General features: G+C 47.7%; 6 protein-coding genes across 6 annotated transcripts; 4 read left to right on the forward strand and 2 right to left on the reverse strand.

The window, feature by feature from the left end:
• Positions 1-218: 218 nt before the first annotated feature.
• F4813DRAFT_85436 (uncharacterized protein) lies at positions 219-2,929 on the reverse strand. Its single transcript, XM_049248969.1, has one exon. The coding sequence runs from the start codon at positions 2,687-2,689 to the stop codon at positions 395-397; it is 2,295 nt and encodes a 764-aa protein (XP_049099278.1). The 5' UTR covers positions 2,690-2,929; the 3' UTR covers positions 219-394.
• Positions 2,930-5,913: 2,984 nt separating this feature from the next.
• Positions 5,914-6,853, reverse strand: F4813DRAFT_389899 (ribosomal protein L10e; the record flags this gene model as incomplete). The annotated part of the gene is made up of 3 exons (XM_049246928.1): positions 5,914-6,149; positions 6,209-6,593; positions 6,809-6,853. 3 exons carry the CDS (start codon positions 6,851-6,853, stop codon positions 5,914-5,916), a joined length of 666 nt encoding a protein of 221 aa, XP_049099279.1.
• A 414-nt stretch (positions 6,854-7,267) lies between these two features.
• Positions 7,268-7,841, forward strand: F4813DRAFT_381038 (cytosolic large ribosomal subunit protein L30; the record flags this gene model as incomplete). Its single annotated transcript, XM_049245631.1, has 3 exons — positions 7,268-7,343; positions 7,408-7,562; positions 7,743-7,841. 3 exons carry the CDS (start codon positions 7,268-7,270, stop codon positions 7,839-7,841), a joined length of 330 nt encoding a protein of 109 aa, XP_049099280.1.
• Positions 7,842-9,634: 1,793 nt separating this feature from the next.
• F4813DRAFT_85556 (uncharacterized protein) lies at positions 9,635-12,432 on the forward strand. The gene is made up of 3 exons (XM_049248970.1): positions 9,635-10,356; positions 10,417-11,930; positions 12,011-12,432. The coding sequence occupies exons 1-2, from the start codon at positions 9,735-9,737 to the stop codon at positions 11,700-11,702; spliced, it is 1,908 nt and encodes a 635-aa protein (XP_049099281.1). The 5' UTR covers positions 9,635-9,734; the 3' UTR covers positions 11,703-11,930; positions 12,011-12,432.
• A 4,916-nt stretch (positions 12,433-17,348) lies between these two features.
• Positions 17,349-19,256, forward strand: F4813DRAFT_85688 (uncharacterized protein). Its single transcript, XM_049248971.1, has 2 exons — positions 17,349-18,857; positions 19,036-19,256. Exons 1-2 carry the CDS (start codon positions 17,711-17,713, stop codon positions 19,158-19,160), a joined length of 1,272 nt encoding a protein of 423 aa, XP_049099282.1. The 5' UTR covers positions 17,349-17,710; the 3' UTR covers positions 19,161-19,256.
• A 2,622-nt stretch (positions 19,257-21,878) lies between these two features.
• Positions 21,879-23,933, forward strand: F4813DRAFT_85708 (uncharacterized protein). The gene is made up of 2 exons (XM_049248972.1): positions 21,879-22,742; positions 22,856-23,933. Exons 1-2 carry the CDS (start codon positions 22,100-22,102, stop codon positions 23,755-23,757), a joined length of 1,545 nt encoding a protein of 514 aa, XP_049099283.1. The 5' UTR covers positions 21,879-22,099; the 3' UTR covers positions 23,758-23,933.
• Positions 23,934-24,053: the final 120 nt, after the last annotated feature.

A 24,053-nucleotide genomic window follows, 5' to 3' on the forward strand; every position in this document is an offset into this window, starting at 1 on the left:
AAGAGGGAATAAGGGAAAGCAGAGATTTAGTCGACAAGAATCGCCACGGCTACTCGAATATTCTTTCAGCGCGCCGGAATACCTCTGGTCCCGGTTTGAGCAACCTCTATAGAGCAAGGCACGAGTTAAAAGGGGCATTCTAAGAAACTATCGTGGCATAGCGTCGAGTCACTTGTGAGTTCCCGAAATGTGAGCTTAATTTGCCAATTCATTCCCTACCTAAAATAATGCAGGCAATATCACATAGAATGAAGCATGCGGTATTGTGAACAAAAGGAATATAGTATTCATTCAACGATCGAATAGTAGTAGGTCGTAATCATTATAAGTCATAAGCACATCACATCATATCTATCATAATACATCCGTTTCCCCCCCGCTCCATTGGGTATCATCAACTCCGACTAAACAAGATTGGCACATCCATGCTCCTGTGGTCTTGCATGCTGTACAAGGTGCCACTCACACTAGAGGTGCTCTTCCCAAACAACCCCTCTCGAAACCTCGAGCTGCTGAGGAAACTCTCTTTTTTAGGGCCGACAACACCCCTCTTGCCGAAGCTGCTATTACTAGAAGAAAATTCGCGACCTAGCCGACTGAGCACGAGCTCCTTGGCCCTCTTCAAAGCGCTCGTCTGAAATTCGGCATCCTCGGCTACGCGCCTCTGCGCTTCTTCCGCTTCAATATCGCGTTGTACGGCCGTGATTTCGGAGCATAGCTCCGCAGTGGGGTCATAAACGTGAGGTTCTAATAATATAGGCATGCTAGGTGCCGTGCTAAGAATAGGTGCCGATATGTCCATCGGCGTGGTAGTAGGTGTACTAGGGCGGAAATACTCATCGACGACCGAGTCCGAGTCATCAACAGGTGAGTGTGTGAGCTCTGGCTCGGATCCCGAGTTAGTGAGCTGCGATACTTCACCAAAGAGACGGCGCGACGATGTTGAGTAGATACTTTCAACCTCGCCAAACAAGCGATGCTGAGAGCTCTGTGGCGAGATAGATAAGCGTGGCAACTGGCGACGATAGTCGAAGGACTCATCCGAAGGCCGACGACTTTGGTCAAAACTAGGAATTTCTGGCTGCCTTTCAAAAGATTCTTGGGGTTTCTGATGTCGGTGGCGGCGATGGCGACGATGTTCATCACTAGGTTGATCAATGGAATCTTTGGAGGGTTGCCGGTGATGATGCCGTGAATGAAGCTCGTGTTTATCATCTTCACGAGATTCATTCTTATCCTTTCTTCTGCGACGACGCTTTGTAACTTTACGCTTCTTGAGCTTGTTTGGAAACGAAAGACTAGCTTGCCTGGCAGCCTCTAGGTCCGAAGGAAGATCAAATTCATCATTTTGCTCCGCTGATTCATCCTCATCTTCCTCCTCGCCGCCATTTAGATCAACATCCAAAAGCTTTTGCGACGCTGCCAAAACAGCTGGTGATTCACCTGATAGATCGTCTATAAAATTGTCTGATAGATGCGGTGAAGGAACGCCTGCATCTTCAGTAATGGTAGCCATTGACTGTCGAATCCAGCGGCTACCACGGGACGATTTGTTCAATAAAGGACCCAGTGCATCATCCCAGCTGTCGTCATTAATTAGAACAACGTTCTCAAAATCGAACTCGCGTACACTGTGTCGATGCGCCGCAATCAATTCCGCTACCTGAGACGAGTTCATAGTGGCGTTCCGAATGGCCATAAAACGTAATTTACGGAATACAATAGGCTTCCTAGAGGGCGCCGGGGGTAAAGGTGACATGGGCGAAGTAACTTCATTGAAAAGTTTCTGTGAGCTCCGAGGCGGCGCAAACAACGGATCAGCCGCAAGCGACAATGGACATGGACCCTTTCGGCCCAGCCAATTAAACGTCAATTTTTCTAGATTCGCTGAAAAGTCGCGTATGTAGTCGTCAATCATCTTTAGATGATCGAGTCCAGGCGATGGTCCATAGAAATCCCATGCTTCTACCGAGATATTTAACTTCCGAATCTGCTTCCACCGCCGAGCAGCTGATGGTAGACAGCCAAACCCTATAACATGTCTCAAGTAGATAAAGGCTGAGGGATGGACAGAGGATAACGAAAGCTTTGTGAGCTTTCTCATCGGCGCCCGCTCCAATGATATACGGAGGCTAATAAGCGCATAGTCCACAATATCCCTTCGGTATCTCTCCTTAGGATCCTGGCCAGGCGTCTTGATAGTAAGGTGTCTCATGTTCGGTAAGTGCTTCATCGCATTGATGAAAGACGGGACATTAGATGCAGCGTGGAACAGTGGCGGATATTGCTGTGTGAGAATCTCACCAAGTCCAGAGTTGGCGAACTTGGGTCTTTCCAGAACAGACGCCATCGAAGTATGAGGCTTGTAAAGGAAGCTAATCTCACGACCAGTATCAGGGTGAACCAGTGGAGGTAAGAAAGTAGCCTCTGAGTGTGGGAAATAAAAGGTCAGATGTTCTATATGCTGGCCTACTCTCGACAGTGCTTCGATTCTGCTCTGTCGAGTGAAGGTACCAGAGGTGAAGGTCAAGTGGGTTCGTAGAAATAGTCGTTTGGTAACAAGATTGCAGCATGCTGACGATGAGAGTCGGACATTGCAAATATCTTCTTTTGATAATAAATGGAAAAGCTTCTCACGGATAGCCTCCTTCTGCCACAGGCAATAGAATGCTTGCGGTCCTGTTGCCATAGCTCTCGCATGTCGCTAAGGCAAATGTTATTGAGGGTGGGGGTTTGTTAGTTCGAGGAGCCCTGATAGCGGGCTATAGTCACGAAGATGGTGATGGTATGGGTATTTCAAAGTTATACAACTGAAATTGGATCAGAAGTATATGTGAAGTGGTTAGTTAGTTAATAATAATAATAATAATAATATATGGACTAAATATATGATAGTAGAGCCACACTGCAAGCACAAAACGGTAAGGTGAGCTTATTCGCAGTTACAGCAACAGTATTGACTGAATCAGATATAATCCATTCACTCAAAGTTGACACTTGGTATTCTGAAATAGAAGAGAGTCGGTCGCAGCCCAACCGAGTCCGCGAAGGCCTGAGGCGCATGTTATACCAGCTCGACATATTCCCCCCGGTTCAGAAAACTTTTCGTGCTACCTCTCGACTTCATCGGCATAGTCTCTCCAAGTCTAACTAAGATAATCCATGAACATCAGAAAAGTCGGACTGGCTGGGAATGGTTGGCAAGTGAGTCATTCTCACGACTTTTAGTGCATTTGCAAATCTGCAAATCTGCACGTCGCCATGCAGTCGGTGGAGCGCAGAGAAGTCGGAAACAGAGCAAATAGTAGACGCGACCATTATAATAAACCGCGATGCGAGAAATGACTGGTCCGTTAAGAAGTGACCTGCATGGTGCTAGATGCAATTCAGCTGCAACCGTCTCATCGTCCAAACATTTCATCCAGTGGGAGACATTGAAACATTGTGGGGGAAGAAAGACTCAGAGAAGAAGCGCCGGGTTGTGGGTCTTTGAACGAAACGGATGCTAGAAGAACCCGGTAACTTCCTTATAGCCAATAGGACCTTCCCATTCAAAAACTCAGTGGCTGGTGATCCCTGTTACTTCTGTGTAGCCTCGCTGTAACCTCCGTCGACGCATCGCGCTTGGCTTCTGCTGCACACACGAATCAGACACGAGATAGACGCGATTCCCGTACACGTGGATTCCATACATAAAAGCCTCTAAGCGCTCCCGATAACAAACCAGTACTAGTTACTAGGGTTTCCATTTTACGATGGGCTATGAGAGTTCCAAGGTTTTCAAAGATGAACGATATTTTAACCAATAACCAGTGGAAATGCGAGACTAAATTCAAAGAAAGGACGGCAACTTGAGGTGGGAGAGGTGACAGTGATATAAAAACGACAACTGACTGAACGCGGCTTTCGATACGACGGTATCAAAGCACAAGGTCGCGTCGACCGTCCCCCAACTCCATGAACTGCGGCCGCCACCAAAGGTTCAAGGATAACCGCGTCAAATATTATTTCCCGGCCGATCTGTTTCGAAACATCTCAACCCGGGATTTGTATTCCAGAACACATGAATTCCAACTAACCCTGCCTTAGCCTATGTCTGCATGAACCACTCTGAATATCGATGCAAGGAGTCTGCTAGATCTTGGCGAATTAATTTTGTTGCCGATATCGCTATTTCGATTCACTCCTACACTGGCAAGCATATCAGTATATAACTACCTCGTCTTGTGAACAAAATGCTCGTGTAAATTATCAATATAACAGTATCGGATACTTGGTAAAGTAAGACTAAGTTGTGTTCCACTAAATTTATAACAAGCTCAATATATTATTGATGGAAGTAACGAGCTCACGTACATATATTGTACATACATTAGGGTAAGAGCCTGTGTTTGTGTGTGCGTGTGTGTGCGTGTGTGTGCGAGTGTTACTCAGGGAATGCATGAGGTACCTACATATATTTGGTGATCTAGCTTGACTGTCTTATCAAAACCAATCTCCCTATAGAGAATATTTCCTCATCGTCAAAATTAGTTGAGCCAAATAAACCAAATCCTCCAAACCTTATGATTCTATCATCTTATTCTTCCAGCTTTGACTTCGGCACCTCAACGCTTAAATTTAAAGGCTGTATAGTGGCGATTTACCTCGTGTCACAGTTGCTACAAGAGTCAAGATGTTATCTGGCGGTCCGCCAGATAATATCATGACTTTTATCCTTTTGTGTATATAAACAAGGCCTTACAGCGAAGCTGCAAGGATATGATGTTCTGGGTTCCCCAGAATGTCATTTTCAATGAATAATACCTTTTAGTTTCAGCGTCGTGATACCTCTTAGTCGGATTTGTATCACCATTAGAGTGTTGCGAATGAGGCTTGATCATGAGTTGATATGCCTTCTCATGAGTAGCTTTGTTAACTAAGATTTATAAGTGAAAGGAGAAGCTTGACTTACAAGTGATCTCGCTAGGATACTTCATGTTATACCTAACAGCAGTCCTTTGGCGATCCATTTGAGCACTTTTAATTCATTAACAGACGATTTAAAGGGTATGTATTCACTATACCTCTTTTCCTTCTACACGCAAGAGCTTGTTCCCTTGATATAAAATGCTCATAACATATCTTTATATTCCCCATTCATGCCCTGCCACTTAGTCTACAGTGATAACTATAATCTATTCACTGAACACATCATCAAGCGTATATCTTTTATAGCGAAAGAGATCTACTTATTTCTCCTAGTTAGTTAACATGTATAGGTACGTTACTTACTACCGACGTTTCCGCAATGAATTATGACTTCAATATATTATATTCCCCATTATCTCAATCTTTTCAAGAAGCAGTCACTTCTTTTAAATCCTACTTCAAGCCTAGGGTCTTTCTGATCTAGTCTTGCTAACCTTATAAGAGCTTGCCCCGTAATTGCGTCCCTTGAAAATACATCCATGGTATTTCTAGAAAAGGAGTCATACCTTGCAAGGACTACTAAACTCTAGCTCACCACGTTGGCTACGACGTGGCTAACTAACTCAGAGGTGAGTCATGCTTCGCTGGCCTCTGCGGAACTTTCGGTTAGGATCCTAAAATCACAGTGCTGTTTTTGAGATCATTCTGCGACGATATGGACTCTCTCGAGGGTATGCTTACTTGAAGGGACTAATTTGGATGGAAATTAAGACGCCTGGTGGGAATACTAGGAGGAATATTGCAATCAATATTAAAGCTACTTAGATATGGTAGGTTTCACTGTTTTCTTGATCTAGGAATTCATAGAACTAAAGTCACTAAGCCAGCAATGCTACTGTGTAAATGCAAGATCCGAATTGACTGTCATGTAGCAGTGCTATGGTAATCCATTATACGCCTGTCCCCTCAACCCAGAATTGCTTCCTTGTCACGATAATCCATTTAAGCGGACTCGGTGAACGCATCAGGGAAACGCTTGATGTTCTGCGCAAGGTTACCGTGGTTGGTGAGGAACTGAACGTAGGCACCGTCAACCTTGACACGACCAGCAGCCTTCTTCTCGAGGTACTCGTCACGTCGGAGAGGAGTGAAGCCCCAGTTCTTAGAGATGATGATCTTTTGTCGGCCAGGGAACTTGTACTGGGATCGTCGGAGAGCCTCAAGAGCGACGGCACGGTCTACGGAAAGGGGTTAATTGACGCATTCTTGTAGTTGCGGCATACGTCATTTTACTTACTAGAATCACGAGTTCGGACACTCAGGATGATCTGACCGATGTTGACACGGGCAACAGTACCGTTGGGCTTACCCCAGGCACCACGCATACCAGTCTGCAGTCTATCGGCGCCAGCGCAAGACAACATCTTGTTGATACGGACAACGTGGTAGGGGTGAGCGCGGACACGCATGTGGAAACCTTCCTTTCCGGCAGTCTTGACGAGGTACTTGTTGGCGCAAATACGGGCGGCTTCGAGAGCTTCGGAGCTCAGCTGCTCGTACTCGTTGGAGACAAGGTGGATGCAGAGAGGGAAGTCATCGACGGTCGCACGCTTTCGGCCAAGATCGAAGATACGGATCTTAGGGTCGGGAACACCACGGTTGAAGCGGGACTTGGGATACGGCTAAGAATTATTAACGTCAGTATATTTATCTCTACATTTAATCCATATCTAATGAATCGCTCGGGTGTTTCGTGGAAAATGATGTAGTTCATAGTGGAATTTGTAATCGGAATAGGTGAGGGAATCGCAAGCCATTTGCGATCAACCGGATAAATTTTGAAAATGTGTTTTTTGTGCAAAAATTATAAAAACTATAGAAATCGTGTAAGGCTTACCTTGTTCTTGCAGTATCGGTAACATCTTGCCGGACGACGCGCCATCGTGAATGATTTTCTCGATCAAGTTGTCGTAATATGAGGATATGTTGTTGTAGAAAGGAAGATGATGTCGACAAGGAGGCAGAGGGACTGAGGCTCCTTTGAGGTCTGCGGTGAAATTCCTACTTTGATTTCAAAGCAAGAGCGAGTCACATAAGCGGGCGAAGTGGGTTGGTGGCGGGGTATCTTATTGGCGCATTGATTATCAATTCGCCTGAGGAAAAGTGGGTTTAGGGCTAAAACCACGGACCACCAAAATATTCGGTGCGGTGCGAGCCTCTAACCGTGTAACCCCACTAAGACTTTCTGCAAAGATAATTCTTTTTTTTGCATCCTCTTGGTGGCTTCTATCCATTCTTGACCACAACATCAACTCGACACCATCAACGAACAGTCAATTCATACCCAACAGTCAAGATGCCACCAAAGAAGAACAAGAAGGATGCGAACAGCATCAACTCGCGTCTTGCGCTGGTCATGAAGTCCGGAAAGGGTACGATCTCTCTACCTAACCAAAAAATAAATGAATATGCCATCTTTACTGACATTTCCTCTAGTCACTCTTGGCTACAAGTCTACCCTGAAGAGTCTGCGATCCGGCAAGGCTAAGCTAGTCATCATCTCTGGAAACACTCCTCCTCTACGCAAGTCCGAGCTGGAATACTACTCCATGTTGTCCAAGGCCCCCGTTCACCACTTCTCCGGCACCAACGTAAGTTCCTACATCTCTTTGGACCAAGTATAGAAGACATACCAATGCTTTTATATGTCCGTCTTTCTTTTATCTCTATGGTCAGTAGACGGGTTTAACTTGTCTACGACCCTACCCAGAGAAGAAGCCATATTGGCTTTGGAGGGTAATTCAGTTGGCTTACTTTTTGGTTGAATATAGATTGAGCTGGGTACTGCCTGCGGTAAACTGTTCCGTTGCTCCACCATGGCCATCATTGATGCTGGTGACTCCGATATCCTCAGCGACCAACAGGCTTAGGTCTAGATAAGGCATCCTCTGACGGCGTTGGGGTTCATTGGTTGGGAAAAGGTCATCGTAGTTGGCTGTTCACGAATGATGACGGCCGGTAAAATTCCACATTAGGAAGCACATTTGCGAGGCTCCACCTTGAGTTCTCTATGTAGGTAGCCGGTTAGACCAATACTAAATGTCAATCCAGACGAAGCTTGCGGACTTCGGAAAGGATATAAATGATACCCGACAATCCTTCTTTCTAGCGCTATAGCTAAGATTTGAATGCTCTGTGATAATTAGTTGTGACTCGGGTAGTTGATACTGGCTGGACACAATATAGTGAATATCCTAAGTAGGATGCAAGTCTAGCACCAACACCTTGACGAAGTGATTTTCAACAATGTGAATAGGTAGAGATAAACCTTGTTCACTAAGTCTACACGCATAATCCCGTCGGAACAAACGGATGCAGCAAAATCATGATATCCAAATAATTTACTAACCCAGTTGGCATAAGGTTTCCCTCTGGAATACCTCGTATTGATCTTTCAAGAAAGCCCGTAGATACCTCTACTTACATAATTACATGTAGGTACCTCAACAGTGATATTTTAAGGATAATAGGTATGTACTGAATAACAATGGAGAGAAAGAATACGAAAGTGAGCATGCTTGTATAATCAATTTAACCTCGCCTGACGTCTGGATTTCTTTATCACTTATGATAAGTAGAATCGTCACTTAATCTGATTCGACCACCAAGAACAAGGACAAAGAAGAGAAGAACAAAGAAGAGTTGATAAAGTCCTCAAACAGCAATTGTCGGAGACATATATCATAGCAAATACAATCCCAAAGATACTTTATCGATCTCCTGTTATTGGGACGCGTCCTTTTGATATAAAACATGTTCCACAATGATCCAAGCATCCACACCGTCACTCTTTGCCGAGCGCTAAGGTATTGGGACCTACATAGGTACCTAAGTACCTAAGTACCTACATAAGAAACCGCATAAACGCTAATTAAACTTTACAAGCGGAAAGGGGGGTAAAAGGGAAAGAGGACCCAAAAGGAGTTGGAGATATGAACATTTAAAAAGAACTTCTACAAATATTCTTCGAAGTTGATGTTGCTACCTAATACATACTACATATTGCATACTACAAATTACAAGTTACAAGCTACAAATTACCTCCTAGTTATATATGTACCAAGGTACATGCTATTTTTACTTTGAATCAGACAGAAAAGCCAAGTCAGGATTCGTGATTCCCTGAGAAAAGGTGGCTGAGTCTCTCGCCTGACTTTTGAAGAAGGGCCAAAAAGGGTCAAAAAAGGATAAACCCAGATAGGCTAAGCGCCTTCAACATTCAACAGTCTAAACCCGCTCTAGCGCAATAGATCCAACCTGGAAGTCCCCTATTTATACGAAGTACCAACGGGAAACGGGCAATTTACACTACAGTACATACATACAAGCACCTGAACAGCGGCTTGTCAGTGTCACGTTGTCAATGTTCCGTTGCGAATTCTAACCCAAGAAAGTCTCCCCCGAGACCCAAAGAGTTGTGCATCCCGCGCCACCAATCCACGAACCACAAATGCATATGAGCCACTCGGACAAAAACAACATTAGGTACGGTCCAAAATCAACCAGAAACACATCTGCGTCGTCTACCGGCCAACAACGTATTGGTTTTCCGACTTGTCTCATTCTTCGCGATTTGACCTAGCAACCAACCATCATATTCCATCATACCATATCCTCCAACATTACATTGAACATTACATTGTATCTATTGCTTCGGCTTTTGAATAGATTGACGAGACAACTCTTCCGCAACTCGGCTACCTGTAGTAGCATTCCTGTATATACGTTCGCCTTTACCCGCGTATCGCCATTAAACCGGACAAATGTCCGCTACACCTAAGAAGCCACTATCCGCGGCGCAGGGCCGGGCTTCCTCGACCGAGAACACACCTCCATCGAGGCAGACCCGAGCGTCTACACCGACTTCTTCTACAAATGGTGCAGGAACCACCAACAGCCCACAGAGAACACGGTCTAGTCGAGGCGGTACTCCAATGTCAGCGCGAGCCGCTGCCACGCATAGGACAACCTCGTCGCTGAGTATTTCCAGCACAGCTGGGGATGCTGAGGCTCGCGCCGAGACGGTTGCTCTGATTGAAGACCTAAAAGAGCGGTTACAGAAGGCAGACAGTGCTTCCGAGCAGCATAAGAAACAAGCAGAGGTTTTACAGACAAGACTCGATGATGCCCTTAAAGAGCAAGCCAAACTAGAAGAAAAGGTGCACGAGAGCGAGGAGCAAATCGAAGCGCTTAGAAATGAGAAACGTGAAGCTGCAAGGCAGATGCGCGAGATGGAAGCAATCTATGAGGCCGAGCGGAGCTCCATGATGAAAGAGAAGGAAGAGATGGCGAACCGTGAAGAAGAGATGCAAGCTGTGATCAATAGGCTAAAGGAGACGCTCAACCAAAAGAACGCAGAAGACGAAAACCGCCCAACAAGGCAATGTGAGCATCCAAATTGCATGGCTTTAACATGTGCAATCGCTAATTCGAGTAACATCACAGCGAGTAATTCCTCTCCTAGTGTAGAGAATGGGAACTTCGCTCCGCCTTCTTCAATTCAGCGTAGCGATTCCAGGAATAATTCTAAGCTGTTACTTCAGAAGGATAAGCTGATTGAGTCTCTACGTCTTGAACTCGCAGAGGCTCAGATTAAGCTTGTTGAGACTGAGAATCAAGGCGGCGGGCGCGTGCACGAAGTCGAACGCCTGCTCATGGAGGCTCGCATGGCCAACGCACGGCTGATGGAAGATAACGAGTCGTATCAGCTGCTCCTCCAGGAGAAGACACTCCACGGCGAGTTTGGCAAGGGTGATTTTGGCTACATGAACGTTTCCGCCAACCAAGACGCACTCAATGCTCTTGAAGGTCGATCCAGCGCCAGCGACAATCCACCAACTCCAGGGACTAGTTTGGCTGATGAACTGAGTTCCCTCGGCGGAGATGAGAAGGCTGTTGATGAGGAGACTTTGCGTCGTCTTGAGACTGAACTCCGTGCTGCTAAGGACCAGAATAAAGCTCTTACGTTGTATATTAACAAGATCATCGAGCGGCTCCTCCAACACCAAGAGTTCGAGCACATCCTCGACCAGTCCTCCGACTTCAAGCCAGGTGCCAATCTACACAAGGACCTTCCACCACCCCCAACAGATTCTCAGGGAGCTTCATTCCTAACACGCGCGAAATCCATCGCCACTGGTCCCATGCCTCGACCAAAGCCTCGACCTATGACTATGTCCGCGGCGCACCAAATCCACGCTGTCTCTGCGCACACCAACCCGGATACGGCTCCCAGCATTCCCCTCACCGGACTCGGGCGCTCGCAGAGCACGGCGCGGCGCCTCGGAAGGCCAATGAGCGAGCAACTGACGGGGGCAGCCGGCATCGTGAACGCCATGTACAAGGGGCCTGACGGCCCACTATCTCCGACTTTGAGCACGACATCATCATCCGCACGACATTCCCAAACGTTCTTCTCACCTGGAGGCCGCTCACATTCGGGCACCAATGGCAGCTCGGGTAACTTCCCGGGTATGCGCAGCGAAACCAGCAGTGTAAGCGGGGACTCGGCCGCAGACGGGACAACCGCCACTTCGGCCAGCCAGAGCCCGCCTAGGACTATAAGCAGTATAGCTGAGAAAAGTATCACGCTCGCGGGTAACAAGCCGAGACCGTTGAGGCTAGTCCAGGAAAACAACGAGAAAGAGCGCGCGGAGAACAAGCGTGCGAGTTGGATCGGCTGGGCGAGTAGCGCCTGGGGGAAGAAGGATGAACATGAAAGCGTGCGGTAGTGTGGCACGTTGATGAACAGTAATGCCGAAATTGGTGTCGATATCAATATCGATATCGACGTCGAATGGAAACCTCCTAGAAAGGAGGTATGATTAAGAATTGTTATTCAACTACAAAACCTCTGCCTATCGCGCTATATGGTAGATGGTGTGTTATGTACGTAATGCCTCTTTTTTATTTTATTTTTTTATTTTTTTCTTCGCTACGACGGACAAGCAATCAACTATGTAGGTTGGATGGGCCGCAGATGACGGAACGAACGAACGGATAGTAGCCACGAACGACCAGCCCTGCTTACTTACAGTAGTTAAGTCACGATTATGCCCGGGATATATTTATTACCATTAAAGTATTTGTTCATTTGTTCATGTCGATGTTGATTATGCTGTCTGGGATGAATGAATTTGAGTAAGATAGATTTAGAAAAGAAGATGAGAAACAGATGAGGGAAAGAAAGATGAGTTGGGTTGCTATAGATTGAAGAGAGATGTTTGCTTGGGATCGTGATTATTATCGTCTTCGTGCTAGTATGTGAAGCATTTGGTAATGCGTGTGCCCATCTTTTAAAAGTTCCGCCTACCGTGGAAGTATAATGCTTAAAGGGGCTCAAGGGGAAGACGAGATGAGGGAGACTGATACATGAGTGTAATGTTCGCGAGGATTGCCATCTTAGGTAGGTGTGGATATGCTTACTTTAGGTATCTGAGGCAATATCAAAAGGAAAGGATCGAATCAAGGCTGAGTTTAATGTTTCGACTTTAAAGATTGATTTATCATCCAAGCCGTGATGTGCAACGATGATAGTTTGGGTTTTAAGACGACCTAACCTAGTGTACTACGATGGCCGGGGATTATATTTACCGCATTCCGATGAGCATGTCTAGGTATATACGTAGGTAGATTACCTCGGTACAGAGCGTTGTTTTGGGTGTGTTAAACCGTAAGCTACATATTCTAGGTTTTCTTTTCGCCGATACAAGGTGGCCAGTCTGCTAACGCCTTTCTGTGTGTGTGGGCAAGTGAGGGAGTGCTCAATACGTAGGACAAATCTAGAATCACCACGATAGAGGGCCTTAAACATTCCCCGGGAAAGGCTCTGATGTGACGAGATACCGACAGGCGTAGTACTATTCTGATGGGAATTAGGTATGTCCGGGTTCATACATCTCTCCTTTATTTGATTGGTATCACCTAATACATGACAAGTACTTCTCACCTTGCACGAGGGATAATCCGGATTAGTGAGCAGCGTAGAAGCCACGCCGCTTCTGTTGTCTGCCAGATCGATATGTCTAACCCCCCTTGCAGGCTACCTACTTTATCAGGTTATGACGGAGGTCTAGTCTGTCGTCTCGTTGGAGTGCTTCCGCGACATTAGAAAGACAGGCTTAATTCAAAAGCGTCACTCTCCCGAGACACTTTAATCTGTACCTCAGGACTTGTTCAACTAAGCTACACGATCTAATGCCAGTATCACGTCACGAAATCTACCACGTGCCAACCTTATGAATCACTATTGTCCAAGTTTTCTGGTAGACGGTACTGGTAGGCAATCCTAAGATGCTGTCTAGAACGTGTGAGAAAATAGCTCACTTGGTCCCATATTCAAGCCTCTCTATGTCTATGACTCGCTAGTCTGACTGAGAAACGCCGTGCTGGGTATCATCAAGCGAGAGGTCGGGTCTTGAAGCATGGGGTAAGCAAAAGTATGGGGATTGGGGAGTACAAGACTGATCGTTAGTGTCAGGAGCAAAATGGCTCAAACCCCACGTCGTGAATGCCCGGGTAACTCGCATGGTTGATGTATAATAGGCGTGTGGCTTTTTTGGATGGATTGGTAGTACGGATCTATACCGAAAGTTTGGGAGAAACTCCGGACTCGTTAAGAGGTTTATTTTTCCAGGCCCTACATAAAAGGTCATTCTAACTACTTCAAGAACAATACATGTATGGCACATATTAATAATTACATCTTCAAATTTGTAAGTGTTAAAAAAGAATGCAGAAGTTACTCACTGGTCCTATGTGAAGAGCCTCACTGTCTATCTTCCTACGTTAAGGGACAATGTTACCCCCCACGCGAAAAGACAACACACCAAATCGCTGGTTACCTATATGAATATGGAGGGATAATACTAAGTAGATGACGAAAAGGCGTAGTATTTCGTCACCACTTTGGGTTTTACTCTCCCTTCCATGAAATTAGGTGTCGATCCATAGTAGCCATTTTAGCATATACTATAGTCGAAAGGGTGTGGGAAACTGGTGTTGTATTCTGACTCCCAAAAAAAGCTGAATCCCCCCCCCACACTGCAGCAGCTCCTTGGACGGATGTTGGCATCAACCGGGCCTATGGGGATCGCGGGTTCCTGCGCAGATGACCACCCAACCGACCAGTCCCGGTGTACTCCAGGTTGCCCGTCGTGATCGATGACATATCAACTTGGCGCAGGTAAGGCAAGGCAGGATTCTAGGCTGAGCAACATATTCCCATCCGTTTGGACGGGCCGCTTATTATGTCAGATCGTACAGCGATGTCTGACAGGGTGGCTGCCGCGTTGGATAGTAGTATGTAGGTAGTGAGCATACCCGCATTGCTATGTACCTAAGAAGGGGTTATAGGAATGATGAGGGTGCTATTTTTACAAGGGAGGAGACGAGATGTATGTATTATTAATAGTATGTGATCTATTAGTGTCGATTCCAAAGCAGTATACGACGGGATAACCGGGACGTCCCGTCGAGTTTCTGACTCCAAGGGATAATGGTTCTCTGGCTCTTGTTCGCCTGCGCGCAAAACCCGTCAGCGACTCGTCACCGAGCGACCGGTCACCCATCTGATTTCCCAAGGAGGCAACGCTAGAGATAGAGTAATATATAGTATGCGCAATGTCAGTCCGTTATCATATAGTCGTCTCGACTACCATCTCGGGAACTCCTAAATTGAAATTGTGCATATGCGATGTTCCTTTTGGGCGATTAACGCCTAGAGAACTTGGTGGTGATTGAGCTGTCAGGGTCACGTTCGTCAGACACGCATCAGCAGAATCATTTGCATGCGTTAGCAGGTCGTCCACATGTCGATCTCTGAGAGGTCCAAATTTGCCGGGTTTCTATTGGGAAAGCGATGTTGCTATAGGCTGATGCAAGGCTGAGTAGTCCAAGGGAAGCCTTCCTCTTAACATTATTCTTAATTCGTCCTGCCTAGCGTTATCCCATACTTTTTTCTTTATTTTTGATTCGACTTGGAATCCGTGCCTAAGCATAGCAACCACACTCTACCAACCCATTGGAGAACAGACCCCGGTCATATCTGCCGTCCTGGACAGAGACGGATTCGGTGCACCATCCCACGGCATGTTCGCCGTCATGCTCTATTTTTCCTAAACCATGAATACTGCAATAGACCGCTATTTGTTCGCAAAAGCAAGACCGGTAAATTCGCAGGATTCCCCTTGACTTGTTAGAATAAGCGGTAACTACATAGACGAGATGGGCACTAGGTTAAAGTATTACGAGGAACGATTTGAGTGGAGAAGAAGAAGAATATTCGTCTAGAAACCGAAAGAAAAAAGACGGCGCGGCCATCGGGAGCCTAAGGCAAGTGGATCAATCAACATGGGCTAACAATTGTGGAGAAGAATATCCGTCGAAGCAACTTACGGTCAAACGGCAGATACCGCGTAACGACTTTCGAAACCACTGAAGTGGAGCTTTTACTCTTGTAGCACTAAGTATCTATTAATGAGCTTACAAGTACCTTCCTACATGTGAGATTGTGTTCCTGGATACATGTACATTCTATTCCTCCGGGGCTTCCATTAATACCGTAATTGCCGCATTCATTCTTCATATGTATATACATATTTGCTCCGTCTCTTAAAAAAGGTTGTAGTAGCAGGGTTACGTATGATACGTTGCAAACCTAATATAGTAGTTATTGTAATTCCGAATAGTTAATCCTACCCTCCTTCTTTACTTTCACTCTGTGTCGGGTTAAGTCTCTCGCGACTTTTCAACCCTACGGTAATTACCCAGGTACTTACCTACGATGCCACGATGAGTTCACAATATATGAGGTAGTATTGGTACACCTGTCTTTATGTCTTTGGGTACCTACATATATACCTTAGGTATACTTATTGAGTGTTTCGTGTCACCGCTCTCGCAACCCTAGATATCTACACTACGGGTCATCCCAAGCGGATTGTAAGGCAAGAAAGGCCCACTTAGGCTAGATTTCTGGGGAGCGGGCGGTCGACAAAGTGCTGCAGCTGGCTTAGCTTCAGGGCAAGGTCAGTCCCTGAAGAGATTCCTCCCTTCGGTACGCATGCCGGCTCCTTAGAATGCAAAGCGAGTGAAATGTTGAAAATTCATGGGTTACCGAACCTGCAAAGGTCTTTGGCCTTTGCATCTTTCCATTTCATGGTTTCCGACGGGTTAGGGATAGTGGATGTACCTAAGATACAGTGCCTCGGCTATGTGGGTTATGGAGAGAGATATCAGCCCATCAACTCAAGTCTTCAATGTTGCTTACATGCACATGCCTAATATATAAAGTAATACTGTCCATTCTATCGAATCAATGAGATAGATGACCGAATTATCTACGTCCGTACCTGCGCCGTAATACATATGAGTAAATCCCACTTTTTGAAAGACATCTCGGCAGCTGGGTAGAGATGAGTTTTGATTGTATCGTGACCCTTGAATGCATAGATATATTGAATTGACTTTCACAACACAGCAGGAAGTAACCTTAATAGGCATGGTAAACCCAACTAATGCACATTAAGTATTTACCGTTCTCCCCGTCTCTTGTGTGTCTCATTTTTATACTTTTTTTTCGCTGGCCGATTTAGTCTAGAATTGTGGGATGGACAGTACATAGTGTGGCATGCCCTCTATGTATATGTAAAATCCTTAAAGCGTCGAAATTGCTGGCATTTGCTATGTAGGTACCTATGTATGCGTGTTAGGTTAAGTACGTTCGTATTATAAGAGGTACGTATTCATCTTTTTGCCACAATTCATAATTTACAATTCATAATTCAGGTTTCTAGATGCCTGGTTGGTGCTTATTCAACGTGACCGGGTAACTACCTAGGTACGTACGTACAAATCTATCTAGGATAAAATACCTTGCAACATCGAACAAATTGCAGCGAACATTAATAAAGTGCCTTGGTTGGGTTACATGTGCGTACATGTACATATGTACATGCAGGTATCCATTCCTATGCATGTTTGTACTTCGTACATCGCTCCGTAAAGATACCTAGGTACCTCTTAGATGCATGTGTACCTGCAATACATCATTACCCTCAAATCTGATAGTTAATCGAAAAAAGGACTGACAATTCAACTCCCCGTGTTTTCCCTCCAACAAATCAACCTCTTCCTCGTTCACGCCTCGTTGCCCAAACATTGTCCATAGTTTATCTCCCAAACCCCGTCTTTCGGCTGGTCCTTCCTCTATTTACCATCATACCGCTAATTGTCGGCCTGTTATTACTTTACTCGATACGTGCCGCCCCCCATTTCTGCAGTACACCTTAAACGCATCCGCAACTCTCCACATTATTGTGTCATTCAGACATTTTGCTTCCCGCGCCCAATCCCGCGTTTGCAGTCTTTTTGTATCCTGACCACTAACCACACCGGCACAAACAACACATCCCCAGGCCCCATTCGTCAATCACTGCTGCAAGTTCCTGACTGGGGCATTTATCATACGAAATACGTACAGTAGACAAGGCTACGTGACAGGAGAGGGAAGACAGTGGGGGAGCAAGGTGGTAGGGGCCGTACCGCATTACAACACTCGTTTGATTGTACGATATTCGCCCGGCTCGTCCAGTGTGAAAGCTAGTCGCATGCGAACCTGCTGCCACATCACGATGATCAACCTCTATCGACGTACACCAGCCATCCTTCCCAGCTAATCCCATTCCTGGTAGACGTGGTTCCATTGTTTGCGCCGACTTAATCCAAATAGCCAAGCAACATGGCACATACTCCCATTGCTATGGACGCCAGTCTGTCCAGCCTGAACTCTATCGACAACGACACTTCTGCTACCTCTAGCGCCCATATAGATTCACAAGCCTCAAAGTGGACATCAGCCTCCACTTCACTTACCGCGTCGCCGGCACAGTCTAGAGATACATCACCAATACGCCCCTCAGCTAAGACAGGAAGAGCAAGCCGTACATCCACAACCCCGGCTGGGTCACGCAAGAACAGTGGCCAAGATCCTAGTCCGTCGAGACCTAGAACTACCGTTCCTGCACCTTCGACTCCGCGACAGCAGCTTTCTTCCGCCACGACGCCCTCGTTACCTCCTCCGTCAAATTCGGTGCCCGTGCTGCGAACTCCCGTCCCGCAGAAAGTTTCCGTTGCGTCCGAGCTATCCAAAGATTCACCCCGGTGGCCCGTGTCACCTCGGTTGAGATCACCGCCGCCTAACATCGGCCGGCCAGCCGTACCCGGTTCGTCGTTACGAAAAGCCGAGCAAGAAGCACCCGCGATAAATGTTCAGCGAGCGACGCCTTCGCCTCACGTGGAATCCGCTTCGCAGTCTACCTCCGACAACGAGGCGGAAGAGTCGCAACTGTCATCTGGTATGAGGACCCCAGCTCGTGGACCAAGTAATGGATCGTCTACCTTGGAGACGGTCCAGGAGGTCAGCCAACCCAATACCCCGCGACCAGGACTGGACGTTGCTATCGAAAAGCTTGCCGAGACCGCCGCTGCGCAGTCACCGACGCACTCTAAAAGTTCCGGGAGCACGATCAAGAGGACAACTTCTGGTCAGAATGCGACGAACAGCGAGAGTGGCAGCGATGGTGGTAATGTTAAGAGTTCGAGAAGGACAAGTACTGTTGGTCCTGCGCCCTCACTCCACAGCAGACAGTCGAGCACGACCCTCAAGTATGGCGCCAAAGGGCCAACTTCTGGCGAGAGCTCGTCGAGAAATATGACGGTCGAGACGGAACAAATCAACAACCTTCCAGGGCTTTCAATAGCCACGAACACGAGGGGCCAGGGAGCAAATGGAAGTCTGAGAACGAAACTCAGTTCGGAAACCATAAAACCGAAGAAGGAAAAAAAGAAGCACACGAGAAAGCCCGCATCTGTTGCATCTGGCAATGGTGAGCCACCCACTGCTCTGACACTTAAGCTTCGGCATAGTTGCTCGATACAGTCCATTTCTTCATCTCATCATTCAACCATATACGGTCAAGGATCGTATGGAGATGAATCCATCATAACACAATTTTCGGCCAATAGTTCAAGTTTTACCTCACAAGTGACCAATTTGCTAACTAGAGGACACCGCCCAGCATCCTCAAAAGCAGATATTTTCGAGGCTAAAGTTGCCAGTGCTGTGGAGGAAGCTAATTCTTCGGACTCGGACGAAACTTTCGTATACGATTCGAACCCACCAGATGTAGGCGAGCGCCCTCGCCGTTTCCACTCGCGTACACCCAGTGCAACCTCTATTGCTAGCCAGGTCAATCGGAACGGAGTACGCTCGATAACGGGCATGACAGAGACCGGCGCACCTACTATGCCAGTCAAAAAGAATATGAAATTTGTTAATACTTACACAAGCAGCGGAACCGACGGTCCTTTGGGAGACGACGATGGTCGGGGCACGGGCCGGAGTAATGTTGGCTCTGCACGAGGGACAGGCCGTCATCACCACCATCCTAACCGCTGGGGTCGGAATAACAGCAATCACCTTTCGCTATTTGATAATGAATCTCCCTTTCCTAACGCAGCCAAGTCGAAGTTCGGCGGGAATAATGCAAGACAGGTTCCCAACCCTACGAGCCCTAGATTTGGTACAGGTCGAGGTTGGGCAGCTACTAGTAAGCGACAAATGGCGCTCGCAGGCGGCTACGACGCCGATGATACAACCACCGGTGCCGATGATGAAAGGACCCCTCTTCTCCTAAGTGGCACGGCCAGATCTATCCGATCTAATCGAAGTCGGCGCAACCCACACTGGAGAAATATCGAAGCACAAACATACCAGCGAAACCCTTCATTTATCAACCGTTTTGCGAGTTGTCTTGTCCTTACCATAATGCTATTGGTTGTTCTCTCCGGTGCACTTGGATTTATGTTTGCGACATCTCAGCCGCTTACCGACATCGAACTCGTCAAGATCGGGAACGTTTTGGCCAGCGAACAAGAGCTGATGATGGACATCACTGTTAAAGCACACAACCCGAACGTTGTTGTTGTAATGATCGATACGTCTGACCTTGAAATATTCGCAAAGTCCCCGCATGCTGGTACCGACTCGGAATGGTGGCGCCATCCTGGCCGAGACGAGCTTGGCACTCTAGACGACCCTAAGGATGACCCGCCAATCGTTAGATTACCTGATGATGACGGCGATGACGATGACGACGATGACGGCGACGGCGAACCGCCTCCTGCAGATGCTTCACCAAACATGCGTCTCGGGAACATCATGGTGTTCGACAGTCCGTTAACGTATGAAGGGTCATTTTTCCAATCAGGCATATCCACTTCCACGGGCTCCTTGCGCCTCACTCGACCTGGTAACGGTACCGATAGTGGTTCCGAGCGATGGGAACGCATTATTGCAGACGAGTTCACTTTGATTGTCAAAGGAGTTCTGAAGTACACGTTGCCTCTTAGTCAGAGAACTAGAAATGTGGCGATATCCGGTAAGACAGTTGTCAAACCGAATTCAGCAAATAACCCATCTCCACGACCTAATGAGACTGTTGTTGCAATACAATAATATCTACGACATGGGCCTCTCCAGCCCACAAACACTTTTATTTGTTACTTCTAATGATTGATTCTGTATACTGAGCGGGTACGGCATAGGCATTACCGGAGCTCTAGGCGTTGGATCTTTTCTTCGTACGGTGACATACGGGAAGAGAGAATTCAGGCCGTGGATCCCACGACCTTGTTCATTTGTTCTCATGGTGTAATTCAGCACATTTGTTTTCTACAGTTCAGAGAGAACAGTTCTCGAATTTTCAACACAGAAGGGCATTGCGGTAACCATGGGGCCGGTTACAAAATACACTTTGCATAGGATGGACATACAAAAGCATACCCTCCAAACGGGACCTCTGGTCTGGAGGCTCCTTTATCGCTCCTTTCTTCCACATGAAGGGAGGACCATATGAGAGCCCTCTATTTTTATTTTTATTTTTATTTTCACTTTCATCAAAACGAGTATGGGAATTAGACGGAGGGCGGCAACAACTTACTTTGCTCTTATTACTATTCACACCAGATACCCAGACAGACGGGGTCCGCATCTGTACTTGTAATGGCTTATGAAGATACTTGAGAAGACAATACTTAATCTGATGAAACAAATGAGTCCTTTCTAGTAGATATATGGCTGCGTCAGACTTGAAAAAGTTAAGAAGCTCTAGTGTATACGTGATATGGTGTAAAGAGTATTTTCTCCCCTATTAACATCAATCTTATACTTAGCATTGCATCTGACTCTTCCCACTTACATAGTATGTAAGAGTATCCCCCGGAACGTAAACGAGCGGGATTGGCAAAGTAGATGGCTTAGCATGGAGAAATGTAACTTCTGATGAGCCCTATAGACGGATCATCCCTTCTTTGCATGCCACTATTCCGCTTTCGTAAAGGCGACCCCTGTTCCCTAACTCGCCTGGATCGCTGCATGTTTCACGACATACGTAACCCAGCACAATCACGTCCCGTGTAATACCCTCCTTTTATACTCCCTTCAAGACAATATAGCATTACCAACCTCGGGACAAATCTCTCTTAACTCCGGACGGCAAGCTAGGTGTGTTAGTGTCTAACCTAGAAGAGGGAGTCTCGCATGAAGCCGTCCTAGCCGCTGTCGACAACCTTCGGCGGGGCCCTGCCCGTAAACGCGTCTGTGGTTGGCTCGGGCTAGACCGCATAGCCGCGAATTATCACATCGTACGCCCTTTAGCTGGCGAGCTGAAAGCATAGCACACCTCAAAGGGTATAGACTGCCCGAAGAACCATGTCTAGCAGCTCGACCCTCTCTATACTCAAGGTCCCAATAGGGCTTACACGGCGGATGTTAGAGCAGCTGAGATTGGTCAGTCCACTTTACACTTGACGTTTTATAGCTATATCCTGTTGAACTGTGACACCATTTTTCTTCCATTTACCTACCTATCTTCCTGTTTATCTATGTAATATAGCTGGTAGCTATGCGACAACTTGTTTTACTATAGTTAGACAGACAGACAGACAGACAGACAGACAGACATATACATACCTAGATACGGTAGACTAGACACACCACACGCAACCTAACTCTAACTAACTAACTAACTAACTAACACCGCCTCCCCAGCTCTTCTTCCCAAGAAGCATGGACACGGCCAACCTCGCCGCGGCGTGGCTCTCGTTCGCCGTGACGACAGTCGGGCTCGGCGGGCTGATCTCCCAAGCCAGCGCCATCAACGACCAGCTGGACCCGTTCCACGCGAACCGCTCCGCCGAGTACCTCGGGATCTGGTTCCAGCGGCAACAGCGGTTCCCGTGGTGGCGCATCACCAGGCCGCCGCCCCTCGGCCCCGCCATCGCCGCCCGCATGTCCGACGGCTTCTGCGGCGTCAACGGCCTGTACGTCACGCGCATTCCCGTCGCGCCGCCCGGCAAGGCCGGCTGGTCGACCATCCTGGCTATGTTTAACCATGATCCGCCGTCGCTGTTGTACGCCGCTGAGGGAGATGGGGCTGGGGCTGGGGCTGAGAAGGGGGGCGTGAGGACGTCGACGACGACGCTGGAGGGCGATGGTGGTGGGAGAGAGGTGACGGGTGGGCTGGTGCGTAGTGCTAGTTGGTCGAATGTTACGCGGAAGTCGCTCAAGAGGCATCAGTCGCATGCGTGCATCGTCATATCGCGGACTACGCTTGTTACTATGCTCGTTGTGACCAACGGCCGCCCGGTGTTCCAGTATAGCGACGCTTCTGGGTTTCGGGCTGGGTATGCTTCGTACTGTGGGCAGTGGTGTAAGTCGGCCTCGAATTTTCTATTATATATACCTACCTATATATATATATATATAATATAACCTCCCCCTAACCCCCTTCTGTACACCTTACAACTCAGCTAACTCCTCCAGACATAACCTGGCCCATCGGCCAAGAAGCCATCGTCAAATTCGCCGCGCACGACTCCATCGGCGCAACAGAAGTCCTCCCTCGGAGCTTCATGCAACGGGTTGACCGCTGCGGACAGATGGTATGCGGCGTCGTATCGTCGCCGACGTCCGACTTCGCTGTCGGTTTCGGCGGCCGGAAGCCCAGCGGCACCTACCGGCTCGAGCACGCGCCCAAGGGGTTCCAAGGCGCCCACTCCGGCCGGCACTTGTACAACATGCTCGGCGGCCGCGCCTTCGACGTCGATTTCATCTACGCGCGGCCCAGCAGCGCCGCGCACACGGGCAACGGCGAAATCAAGCTCGACCTGCCGAGCAAAGACACCGGCGACCGCACCGTCGCCATGGTCGTCCCTCCCGCCGAGCAAGACGTCATAAAGCGTGCTCTCGACAGCCTGCCCTGGACGTGTCTGTCCTGGAGCATGCACCGCGGGCTGCGGGACCTGCTCCTAGCCTACGGGAAGCCGACCATGGACCACCACCGCACGACGCTAGCCTCGCTCCTGCAGGAGACAGTTGCGCAACGGCCCCAAGTATTCCGCGCTCGGGGCTGGGACCCGGAGTTTGTGCGCAGCAGCATGGGGCCCATGGCGGCGTCGGCGGTGCTCTCGGGGGGCGGCAACTCGGGCGACTCGGTGCGCGTGGTAACCGACGTCGCGGCGGTATACGCGGGCGAGAGCTGGGGCCTGGAGAGGCTGGACGAGGTGAATTTCTGGCGGCCAAGGAAATGGTCCGGGTTCCCTGAGACCCTGGAACTGGACGCTGAAGCTGTTGTGGCGCTTACCAAGTTCTTTGTGCTGGAGTGGAGTCAGGAGTTCGACTATCAGCTGTACCATCATCTCCCGATATCTCTATACTTCGGGTAAGCATCTGCGAGAAGATAGATGGGTGGATGGATGGATGGGTTAGGCGTTGGTAGCTGACTGACTGGCTGGCTGGCCGTGCTCTGGAAACCCTTAATGAAGCTACGGGACATATAATGACGAATATGATGGAATGTTTTCTACGGATTGAACATGCTAAGGACCTAACCTAGATACCACCTATTGAGTTCAAATTTTCACTATTTACCTGGACATTTAGTAGGGAATAAGGAGACAGCGGATAAGGTCACGGTCTATGAAGTTTACCCAACGCTGTCTAGGCCACTTCATTAACAATA

Source organism: Daldinia decipiens (genome assembly GCF_022478715.1).
Source record: "Daldinia decipiens strain CBS 113046 unplaced genomic scaffold F4813scaffold_18, whole genome shotgun sequence".
In the NCBI taxonomy this organism is placed as follows: domain Eukaryota; kingdom Fungi; phylum Ascomycota; class Sordariomycetes; order Xylariales; family Hypoxylaceae; genus Daldinia; species Daldinia decipiens.

Coding starts and splice junctions, on each gene's coding strand:
- F4813DRAFT_85556 (XM_049248970.1), top strand. CDS start 9,735: ATGTCCGCTACACCTAAGAAGCCACTATCCGCGGCGCAGGGCCGGGCT. Junction 10,357..10,416: donor AAACCGCCCAACAAGGCAAT/GTGAGCATCCAA, acceptor GTAACATCACAG/CGAGTAATTCCTCTCCTAGT.
- F4813DRAFT_85688 (XM_049248971.1), top strand. CDS start 17,711: ATGGCACATACTCCCATTGCTATGGACGCCAGTCTGTCCAGCCTGAAC. Junction 18,858..19,035: donor ATCTGTTGCATCTGGCAATG/GTGAGCCACCCA, acceptor TTTGCTAACTAG/AGGACACCGCCCAGCATCCT.
- F4813DRAFT_85436 (XM_049248969.1), bottom strand. CDS start 2,689: ATGGCAACAGGACCGCAAGCATTCTATTGCCTGTGGCAGAAGGAGGCT.
- F4813DRAFT_85708 (XM_049248972.1), top strand. CDS start 22,100: ATGGACACGGCCAACCTCGCCGCGGCGTGGCTCTCGTTCGCCGTGACG. Junction 22,743..22,855: donor TTCGTACTGTGGGCAGTGGT/GTAAGTCGGCCT, acceptor TAACTCCTCCAG/ACATAACCTGGCCCATCGGC.